The 11,372-nt window shown below is 50.7% G+C and overlaps 1 protein-coding gene across 1 annotated transcript in view; it reads left to right on the plus strand.

The window, feature by feature from the left end:
- Positions 1 to 219: 219 nt before the first annotated feature.
- The window catches only part of TGM6 (transglutaminase 6), a gene marked incomplete at its 3' end in the record, with an annotated part of 13,503 nt that continues 2,350 nt past the window's right edge, over positions 220 to 11,372 (plus strand). The window contains exons 1-9 of the mRNA XM_008594093.1: positions 220 to 277; positions 332 to 505; positions 1,081 to 1,202; positions 2,033 to 2,161; positions 3,774 to 3,951; positions 4,461 to 4,599; positions 8,154 to 8,257; positions 8,338 to 8,580; positions 9,273 to 9,614. Of these exons, the coding sequence (XP_008592315.1) occupies positions 220 to 277; positions 332 to 505; positions 1,081 to 1,202; positions 2,033 to 2,161; positions 3,774 to 3,951; positions 4,461 to 4,599; positions 8,154 to 8,257; positions 8,338 to 8,580; positions 9,273 to 9,614 (1,489 nt within the window). The remainder of the gene's footprint in view (positions 278 to 331; positions 506 to 1,080; positions 1,203 to 2,032; positions 2,162 to 3,773; positions 3,952 to 4,460; positions 4,600 to 8,153; positions 8,258 to 8,337; positions 8,581 to 9,272; positions 9,615 to 11,372) is intronic.

Raw genomic sequence — 11,372 nt, forward strand, 5'->3', positions numbered from 1 at the left:
TAGTGCTCTTGGCCACAAGTTCAATGTTAAAGAATCAGCAATAATCTTTTAACAGAAACACACATAAAGAAGGGTTTATATTGATCTGTTGATAAAAAAGTTGTGATCAGAGGCTCCCAGGAACCTAACCCTGTATTTTCCCCAAGGGCGACGGTTCACTTCTCACTAATTCAGTGTCCACAGTGACTTTATAGAACATACCTAATGCAAATAGCGAGAATGACTGGAAAACGAATGACCCGCGGGATGAAGGAAACGGGAGGACAAGCCAAGCACGGTTGGGAAGCATGCCAAGGACTTGGCCTCAGCCCCCTGTCCTCTCCCTGCCCAGGGATCAGAGTCACCAAGGTGAACTGGCAGCGGTCGAGGAACGGCACTGCCCACCACACCCAGGAGTACCCCTGCCCTAAGCTGGTGGTTCGCAGGGGCCAGATATTCAGCCTCAGGCTGGAGCTGAGCGGAGCTCTGGACAGCGAAGAGAACGTCATCTTCACGGTGGAGACAGGTAACTAGGCTCGCGGGCGCCCCCTGCGGGTCTGCAGTTGGAAGACTTGTCTTGTGACCAGTAACCTGAGACAGCCGTCAGCAGCCTGGGCTCTGGGGGAAGCAAATTCTTGTGGGTGGGCTGAGCCCTGAACCCTGGAGGCTTTTGATGACAGCTTTCTGGGGATGATTGGGAGGTGCTGCCTGCAGACAATGGGATGGATGAGATGACCTCTCTGGAACCCTGTGGTACTATGCATACCAAGGAATCCAGGGCTCTGGAAGGGTATGGAAAATCATCAGAACCTTTTGGAGCTCAAGCTTTTCTTTCCTCCCCTGGCCAGACATAAGGCTAACTTTGCTTTCAAGGGGTGCTGTCACTTTCTCCTTGGCCCACAAGTAGCTGGGAGTTAGGACAACTGAGGTGGTCCCCACTCTGCCACTCTAAGGTGGCCTTCTTGTTCTTGGTCAGGTCTTTTTGCCCAGCAGCCTCCCAGCAGTTCAGGGGGTCCAGGGTGGGCTTCCAGTGGTTCCCCCACTCTCTAAAGCTGGATTTCCTAGGGTCAGGGTCTCCCAATTGCCTCTCCTCTCCGCCAGGACCCCAGGCTTCTGAGGCCCTCCACACCAAAGCTGAGTTCCAGACATCAGAACCAGAAGGGGACAAAGCCTGGACAGCAGCGAAGGAGGCTCAGATGGAGAAGACAAGGAAAGGCAGGGTGGTAGGGACGGGAGCAAAGGGGTTCCAGAAGAGGGTGAAAAAATCTCCACCTTGGGGATTGTGAAAGTTTTTACAATATTGTGGTCGGGGCTCCAAAGTTGAGCAGCATCTGAACAGACAGAGGAAAGAGCAGACAGAGAACAAGGAGGTGGGAAGTGAGGGGTCCCTGAGCCTCCTAGAGGAGTTCTATCTGCCCGAGATCTGGGGCCCAGCTCGGAGGAAGGTTGGACAGGCAAGTTAAGGACTTGACCATCCAGCAAAGGACTCCTGCATTGTCCTGGGTGTTGAAAGCATGTGGGGCTCAAGGGCTGGGCGGGGATGATACACTGGAGAATTTAGGGTCCATCTGAGGCATCCACTACTTAGCACCCACTTCTTGTTGCCATTTGAGAAATGTGGTAAATTGAGCTGGGGGGTGCCAGACCTTCCAAATTTCCAGAGACCAGAAATCTAAATGTGTGTACAAAAGTCCTCCAGCTTTTAAATGTTGTCAACTACTTCAAATGTCTTTCAACACAGCACATAGACCAAATGAGTATATCAGCGAGGCAGATGTGGCTCAGGAGCCACCAGTTTAACCACAGACTTCACTATAGATAGCAGGGAGACACGGGAGATTCTTGAACAGGGGAGGGGCATAATGAGGGTTGAGCTTTTGGTTCAGCAGGTAACTCTCTGAGGAGGGGTTTCTGAGACTTCGGGATGCACTATGATGTCCCTGAGGGGTGGGAGTAGGGCACAGACACAAGGGACTGACCAGGTGGGGATTAAGGGAGGGCCTGGAATATGGATGAGGCTCTGGCCTCTAAGCATGGTCTCTCTGGGGAGCAGTTTGAAGAGGACATCCTGGACATCTGCCTGTCCATCCTGGACCGAAGCCCCAGTCACCAAGACAACCCAGCCATGGATGTGTCCCGCCGCCACGACCCCATCTACGTTACCAGGGTCGTCAGTGCCATGGTGAGGAGCCCCTGCTGTCTCTGAACACTCCCTCCCTTAAGGGTCCCCAGGCCAACCTCACAGCCATGCTCTATGATTCTTCCAAGTCGCTCCTTGTATTAATTTCTATTGCTGCGTAACAAACCACCCCAAGGCTCAGTGGCATAAACCAACCATTTATCATGCTTACACTTTCGCAGATGAGGAATTTGGGCAGGGCATCGTGAGAATGGCTTGCCTCTGCTCCATTATGCCTCTGCTGCAGGCATCTGAATGGATGCAGATGTCCGGGGTGGTTTGATGGGACCATGTAGCTGGGGCTTGGTTGTGGTGGTCAGCAGCTCCTGGGTTCCCATCCATGTCGTTTCTGCTGGAGCTGGAATGTTTGGGATATCTTCCTCACCCTCATGTGTGGCTCCTGGGCTGGGCTGGCTGGAGCAGCTGGTTCTGACCAGCTGTGACTGCTCTCCGTGCAGCCTTTCCACACAGCTAGCTTGGGCTTCCTCACAGCATGGCAGTCTCATACACAGCATCTGGCTCCCCCTCAACCCCCACAAGAAATTGTTCAAAGAAAGAGGTAGTGGAAGCTTCCAGTCCTATGAGGCCTAGCACAGTGTCACTTCCAGCAGAGTCAGTGGTCAAAGCAGACACAGGCCAGCTCAGACTCAAGGGGAGAAGACATAGGCCTCACCTCTCCATGGGAGGATGCCAAATTTAACCTATCACATGTCTCAAGCCACCTGCTTCTTCCTCAAAAGGTAGCTGGAGGGCTTACTAGCTCTATCACATGCAGCTGTTAATGGGTGTGTATCTGAGATTCCAAAAATGGACAAATCTTTATTTCTCATATTTGATACTTTCAATTCCTCAGGACTTCACAGAGATGTGGAGTAGAGAATTACCAAAAGTGACCCGTCCCAAACAGCAGAGCATTATAGCCTGTGAACAGCAGCGCAGGCTCCCAAGTCAGAGCCCTGTACTCATGTGTCACCCCTTTAACTAACTTGTCGTGTGATTTTGGCAAGTACCTTAACCTCTCTGAATCTTGGTTTTCTCATCTGAAAAAAAAAAGGCAGGGAGAATAATAGAGTAATAGAACCTCCAATATAGACTTAAGCAGGTTAACACAGTGTGCACCAGTCCTTAGAGTAGTGCCTGGCCCGCAGTAAGTATTTAATAAATGTCAGCTGTTTCTATAATTATTATAGCACCAACAGTCCCCAAAAATGGATCATTTAAAACAGGAAATGCTCTAAAATTGTAGATGATTCTCAGCAACAGAGTATCCAAGTAGAAGATACTGAAAATGATAGTGGTACTAAAAAGTAGGTGTTTTAAGACAGCAGATACCCCCAGTTTTCAAACAATTTCAAAGCACCGAGTGACCCAATTGACTTGGTAGTCCAAAGCTGGAGATGATTTTACAGTGGCAAGTTTGCAGAAGTGGGGCCCCCCACCGGTTCTGGACCCGTGCCTCCTCTGCCCAGGTGAACAGCAACAATGACCGGGGCGTGGTGCAAGGCCGGAGTGACCCAATTGACTTGGTAGTCCAAAGCTGGAGATGATTTTACAGTGGCAAGTTTGCAGAAGTGGGGCCCCCCACCGGTGCTGGACCCGTGCCTCCTCTGCCCAGGTGAACAGCAACAATGACCGGGGCGTGGTGCAAGGCCAGTGGCAGGGCAAATACGGCAGCGGCACCAGCCCGCTGCACTGGCGCGGCAGCGTGGCCATTCTGCAGAAGTGGTTCAAGGGCAGATACAAGCCCGTCAAATACGGCCAGTGCTGGGTCTTCGCTGGAGTCATGTGCACAGGTACCTGGGAGAGGAGGGCCCCTCCCCTTAGCCAGCTCCATCATGTGCATGTTTTACATATATTTGCATATGCTACAATAAGTTTTTGTTGATGAGGGGGAAATAGAAATCTGGTTAATGAAGAAAGAAACCAAGTAGTTCATTTACTTGACCTTCAATCATTTATTTTGCAGAAGGAGTCCTACCTCCCTCTGCCTCTAGCTCATTGAGTGCCTTGGCCAAGCCCTCTGGCTGCCTAGGCCTCAGGTCACCACAGAAAAGTGAAAGGGCTCTATTATGTGGCTTCCAAGGTCCTACCAGCCCCAGAGCCTGTCTATTCAAGAGGGTGGCAGTAGCATCTCCAGTAGTTTCCTGAGACAATGTACAGGAGATGGGGCCCCAGGCCTCCCACCTGACAAAGTAGACAAAGACTGGGGGGTGGAGGGAAGTTGGCCAGAAATGAGGGGACCCCTCCCTCTGGGTCTGGGGTCCCAGCCTGCTCCTGGAGCCTCCCGGGCCTCTACTCTCAGTCCTTAGGTGCTTGGGGATTGCGACACGGGTTGTGTCCAACTTCAACTCAGCCCATGACACGGACAGGAACCTGAGTGTGGACAAATATGTGGACTCCTTCGGGCGGACCCTGGAGGACCTGACAGAAGACAGCATGTGGTGGGTCCTAGGCCTCTGGGTCTGAGGGTCAGGACAAGGGGCTGCCCCCAGCCCAGCAGGTGTAGCAAGGCCTCATCTTCCATAACACGGCGGGGATGGCAGATCCCTAGCCCAGCTGTCCTGAGCCTGAGCCAGTTCTGGAAGGACTGAGAGGCAACCTGCAGATGGGGTGGTCCCTCTTCTGAGATGCAGGGTCTGTGGACATGTGACTCACAGGTCAGGAGGGTGGTCAAGATTCGATTGCCTTGAATCTCCGGTTCTACTCACTGGGAATCTGAGCCTTCCCCAAGATTCCTGTGGCTTCCTGGGGGCGGGTGGGAATTCCTGCGTCACGGTCACCTCTGGCTCACGCTCTGCTCTACTTTAGTTACCTGTTCTCTGTGCTGTGTGTCTACGGTGGGAAACAACCCCCTTCCTCAGTTAAACCAAAACTCTTCTCACAAAGCTTCTTAAAAAATTCATTTTAACTTAATTTTTAAAATAAAGAATGTGTTTATGTGGCTTAATATTCAAAAGGGACAAAATGAGTTACAGTGATATGTACCCAGTTCCCCAGCCTCCCCAGCGTCCCCGTCCTCCCAGAGGCAGCGCTGTGATGAGTTTCTTACAATTTCATATCAGCACACAAAGAGTATCCCTTATTTTCCATAATGTTTAAAGTATTAATAACACAACACTCACTGAGTGCCTAGTCTGTTCCAGGCCCAGTTCTAAGTGCTGTACGTAGATTAACTCATGTATTCCTCCAACCTTGTAGATTAGTATTATTAACTCTATTTTGCAGGTTAGGATACTGAGGCACAGAAAGGTTAAGTAACTTGTCTAAGGCCACACAGCTTGTGAGTGGAAGAGTAGGAATGTGAACCTGGTCTGCCTCTCCACAGTAGGAAAAAAATCATCGCTTACCTGATCATCCCATGTGGATGCATATTTCAGTTGCTTCCGTTAAAAAAAGTTTGCTTTTACAAACAAGGCATTCGTGATAACCTTGTAAGAATGTCTGATCACAAATGTGCGAGTCTGTCACACAAAGCCAACTTTCTGAAGACTGGGGAGATGGCGAAGAGAACCCGACACAGAAACAGACAGCCGTGGCATCCCTTCCCCAGCTCGTCTGCAGCCTCACGCCGCCCCTCTGCTCCTCTCTGCTCCGCTTTCCTTCTGCTCTTCTTGGTCCTCTCCATGCCCTCCCCCTGGGAGCACCAAAACGTGCATTCTCGGGCTGGCCCGTGGCTCACTCGGGAGAGTGCGGTGCTGATAACACCAAGGCCACGGGTTCTCCTCTCTGCTCCGCTTTCCTTCTGCTCTTCTTGGTCCTCTCCATGCCCTCCCCCTGGGAGCACCAAAACGTGCATTCTCGGGCCGGACTGTGGCTCACTCGGGAGAGTGCGGTGCTGATAGCACCAAGGCCACGGGTTCAGATCCCATATAGGGATGGCCGGTTTGCTCACTGGCTGAGCGTGGTGCTGACAACACCAAGTCAAGGGTTAAGATCCCCTTACCAGTCATCTTTAAAAAAAAAAAAAAAAAAAAAAAAAAAAAAAAAAAAAAAAAAAAAAAAAAAAAAAAAAAAAAAAAAAAGTGCATTCTCCGTTCCTCGTGCAGAACATGCTTCTTTTTGATGTTGAGTTCTCTGTCACCACCCAGGTTGTCAAAGACACCCGCTCATCCCCAAATGCTTATTTTCCCAGGCTGGATAGTTAGCTCAGTGGGTTACAGCGTGGTGCTGGTAACACCAAAGTCCAGCGCTTTAATCCCTGCCCCAGCCTGTACCGGCCAGCAGCCAAAAAAAAGACACTTTCCCAAGCAAAGATAATGACCTCCCTAAGAGGAGTTGTGAGGCCAGATGTAAAGATGCCAAGTCAGGCAAACCAGGAATCAGGTTTCCCTCGGCTGCTTCCTTTCTGTGTGACCTTGTGCAAATAATGTCATGTTTTCTAGTTTTATATTCTCATCTTTAACACAGGAAATTAAAAATAAAGCAAGAACTCTTTACCTGAGCCTACAGAGCTCTGCGTAACCTACACCCTACCTACACCCCAAGCTTGCATACCCTGGAAATACTTACATACTTTCTGTTCCTTGTAAACTTTTTCTTGTCTCAGAACCTTTGCATCTGCTGTTCCTTCTACCTGGAACACTGTTCCCTTCACTCTGCCTATAGCTAATTCTCTCTCATTTAGGTGTCGCCTTAGATGTTATTTACCTAGAGTGGTTCTCCAGCAGTTATTCTCCAGCTCCAGCCCCGTTTTCTCTTCCCAGCATTTATTGCCTCTTGCTTTTCTTTTCTTCACCTGCTGACGTATTTTGCCTGTCTCCTTCGTTAGAATGTAAGCTGCACGAGGGCGAGGATCTTTTGTCTTATCTGCAGTTTTGTTTGTAGCACCTTGAACAGCAGGTTCATGCTGTATATACACACATACACATATACACAAATATGTACATATATATGAATGATATGCTTCATTGATGTGGTCAAACAAATGATTCACAAGATGCAGTGACAGTACCCTATTGGCTCCAGCATCCACGCCCCTAGCCAGCATGCTGCCTGCCCTTTGAGGCTAACTGAAGGCCACGCATTATACTCAGACACTGTGAGTGTGTCTGTAACTGACCCAAGCACCAGTCTAAACCCCTCAGGTGGTTGGCTTCTCTAAGCAGAGAGGAGGGAGCTAATGAAAGCCACCGTTACCCCTGCTGCTCAGATGAGGACACTGAGGCCCAGAAAAGAAATTCCACTTGCTGTGCCACACAGGGAGGATGGAGTCGGGCCAGGACAAGGGCTCCAGCCCCCTCAGGACTTCGGGTGCAGCCCCTGCCCCCATTTCTGTCCACAGGACCAGGGGTTGCTGGGGGGAGGGGACTGTGTAGAGGGTACGTGGCAGAGGAGGGGACCAGGTCTGTTTCTTCCCTTCCTCCTGCATTTCTTTCTCCTGTCCTCCTCTAGCGCCTGCCAGGCTGGGCCCACCTGCTAGCTCAGACTTAGAGCCAGCAGCTTACAGTAGGGACTTGCAGTAGGGGCTTGCAGTAGGGGCTTGCAGTAGGGGCTTACAGTAGGGGCTTGCAGTAGGGGCTTGCAGTGGGGGCTTGCAGTAGGGGCTTGCAGTAGGGGCTTGCAGTAGGGGCTTGCAGTAGGGGCTTGCAGTAGGGGCTTGCAGTAGGGGCTTGCAGTAGGGGCTTGCAGTAGGGGCTTGCAGTAGGGGCTTGCAGTAGGGGCTTGCAGTAGGGGCTTGCAGTAGGGGCTTGCAGTAGGGGCTTGCAGTAGGGGCTTGCAGTAGGGGCTTGCAGTAGGGGCTTGCAGTAGGGGCTTACAGTGGGGGCTTGCAGTGAGGGCTTGCAGTGGGGGCTTACAGTAGGGGCTTGCAGTGGGGGTTTGCAGTGGGGGCTTACAGTAGGGGCTTACAGTAGGGGCTTGCAGTAGGGGCTTACAGTAGGGGCTTACAGTAGGGGCTTGCAGTAGGTGTTTACAGTAGAGGCTTACAGTAGGGGCTCTCTCCTGTGGGCCTCTGGGCTCACTCTGGGCCACCTCACCCCACCTCTCTCTGTGGCAGGAATTTCCACGTCTGGAATGAGAGCTGGTTTGCCCGGCAGGACCTGGGCCCCTCTTACAATGGCTGGCAGGTTCTGGACGCCACCCCGCAGGAGGAGAGCGAAGGTAGGGCTCGGCCGGCCGGGCGGGCCCCCGACCCCCGGTCTTCGTCACCCGCGCTGCTCACGCGTGCCCCTCCCGCCCAGGCGTGTTCCGGTGCGGCCCCGCCTCCGTCACCGCCATCCGCGAGGGCGACGTGCACCTGGCCCACGACGGCCCCTTCGTGTTCGCGGAGGTCAACGCGGACTACATCACCTGGCTGTGGCGTGAGGACGAGAGCCGGGAGCGCGTGTACTCGGACACAAAGAAGATCGGGAGGTGCATCAGCACCAAGGCGGTGGGCAGCGACACCCGCGTGGACATCACGGGCCTCTACAAGTACCCGGAAGGTGAGGACCCTGGGGGCCTTTGTCAGCTGAGTTACAGGGGAGGCCACAGACGGTCAGAGAGCACATTCTCGCCACAGGCGGCAGCCGCTGCTCAACGCTAGGTCATTACTGCCGTGTAGAGAGTGGTAGGGAGCACGAGTGGAACATGGAGCCTGACGTCCTGGGTTCAAATCCCAGCTCCCTCACTCACCACGTGAGCCGCGCAGCTGAGGGGCTCCTTTACTTCTCTGTGCCTCAGGTTCCTCGCCTGTAATCTGGGGGTGAAAAGAGTGCCTACCTCCTAGGGAAACTAATACAGTGCCTGAAGCTATCGTGCCTGGCACATAGTGAGTCCACAGGAGTGTTAGCTATCGTTATATGAGGCTTCTGACCCAGTTGTCAGAGAAGCTGGGAATGTGCACTTTTATGTGAAATTTCCTGGTCTGAAGTTGTGGGCAACCGATTAAAACTTGGATGGCAAGGGTGTGGATCCCCAAACCAGCCAGCCACCAAAAACCAAAACCAAAACCAAAAAAACCCTTTGTTTAAAGGGAGAACCCAACACAAGGCCTAAGGCTGACATCTGCCTAAGGCTCTTGGGCAGCCTGTTTGAGACCTCCGAGAGCCGTGCTAATTTAAAGTGGTGGCAGAGCGGGGGACAAGTCTTGCAGAGGAGGACAAGGGTGCCTGCCTCTGACACTGACGCCCTGCAGGGTCCCGGAAGGAGAGGCAGGTGTACAGCAAGGCGGTGAAGAAGCTGTTCGGCGTGGAGGCCTCCGGCAGGAGGACCCGGATCCGCAGGGCCGGGGGAAGGGGTCTCTGGAGAGATGACCTCCTGGAGCCTGCCACCAAGCCCAGCATCACCGGCAAGTTCAAGGTGCTGGAGCCGCCCGTGCTGGGCCACGACCTGAGGCTGGCCCTGTGCTTGACCAGCCTCACCTCCCGGGCCCAGCGGGTGCGAGTCAACCTGAGCGGTGCCACCATCCTCTACACCCGCAGGACGGTGGCAGAGATCCTGCACGAATCCCACACGGTGAAACTGGGGCCGCAAGAAGGTAAGAACAGCCTGGCTTGATGGGTTCTGGTCTGCCCACCTCCTTTTCCAGGAGGGTTGGAGGTTGGAGGGGGGAGCGGGAGGGGAGGTGCTTACCAGAGTCTACATTCTAAGGAAGAAAGGGGACAGTCCCAAGCGTTATGCTCAGTACCTGGCCTCTTGTCGCCACTTTACAGATGAGAAAACTAAGGTTTGGAGGGGCAAAATAATAAAAGTCCGCAAGCATCTGGTGGCAAACTGATCTGATGGTGAGGTGATTTATAGTCTCTATCCCAATTAGTATGAATACTTACACACCCAACAAATACATGCTGGGAGCATTTCATAATAAATGGAGTATGCCCTGTGCTACTTTTCTAAAATCCAAAAAATTCTGGATCCCATTTGGCTCCAGGCGTTCTTTGTGAGAGGGGTGGGCAATAAGAGATGTTTATTAAGCGCTTACATGTGCCAAGCCCTGTCCTGAGAACTCTCCATGCAAAGGCACAGTCCCCATGACCACCGTGTGTAGCTCCGTCTCTCAGCGGTGGAAGCACACACCCAGAGAGGTGAAGTCACGAGTCCAAAGTGCTTGCACAGTCACTGCATGTAGTGGCAGGACCCAAACCGAGACAGTCTGGCCTTGGAGACACACTCTTGACCAACTTAGCAGTTTTTTCTTTCATGGATCATGCCTTTTGTACTGTATCTACAAAGTCCTTACCAAACCCAAGGTCGTCTAGATTTTCTCCTACGTTATCTTTAGGAGTTTTATAATTTTGAATTTTTACATTTAGGTCTACAATCCATTTTGAGTTAATTTTGTGAAGGGCGTAAGGTTTGTGTCTAGATTCTTTTTTTTTTTTTTTTCATGTGGATATCCTGTTGTTCCAGGGAAGGGGCAAAGCCAAGGTTCAAAGCCAGGAATGTTAGACCCCAATGTACATGTAGTCAGCTGATTCAGTTGCTTGACTGCAGCCTGTGGAGTGGTCAGATCAGCCCACACCAATCACTCTTAACATGCCCAATGTATGTTTACCTAAAATTCATCCTTAGTGTTTCATGGCAGAACAGAATGGCTTCAGTCTTTTGGAAAGTTTTTGTATAATTTTAACTGACCTATTCCAATTGCTTCTTTTTTTTTTTTTTTTTTTTTTTAATTTTAACCGCCCTTTTCCAATTTTTTTTTTTTTTTTTTTTTTTTTTTTTTTAGATATATCAAGGGTTTTCCACAATCCTTGAACACATAGCACTTTGTAGATTTTCTAAATATATTCTATTTTCTTATTCTTTCCTCCTTTTTCTAGTTTGTCTCTCTCTGTCTCTCTGAATTTTTTGTCCTCTCTCCCTTTCTCTGTCTCTCTGTCTTTTTCTGTCTCTGTCTCTCTCATCTCTCTATCTCAATCTCTATCTCTCCTCTCTGTCTCTCTCTCCTTTCTCATACCTTCTGAACCCTATGGATTCAATTAAACAAAGTTGTTCCTATGGGCCAGTTTCTGGTAAGAGAAGCTTGTGGATTTTGACAAGGCGTGAAAACCTATGAAAGAGGTGTCACAGATTTTTTAACTTGTTTTGTCATTTATTTTTCACAAAATCTAAGTCACACCATAGAACTTCATAATGAAATATTAATTAATATACACTTTCCCCTGGCTGATAGCAATTTTTTATGTTAAAAGTAATACATATTCATTAAAGATCCTGAAAGCAAAAGAGAAAAATCAGCTATGATCCTACCACCCACCTACAAACTGTTAATGTGTTTTCCTTCCAAAATTTT

Source organism: Galeopterus variegatus, unplaced genomic scaffold, assembly GCF_000696425.1.
Source record: "Galeopterus variegatus unplaced genomic scaffold, G_variegatus-3.0.2 Scaffold10125, whole genome shotgun sequence".
Taxonomy (NCBI): domain Eukaryota; kingdom Metazoa; phylum Chordata; class Mammalia; order Dermoptera; family Cynocephalidae; genus Galeopterus; species Galeopterus variegatus.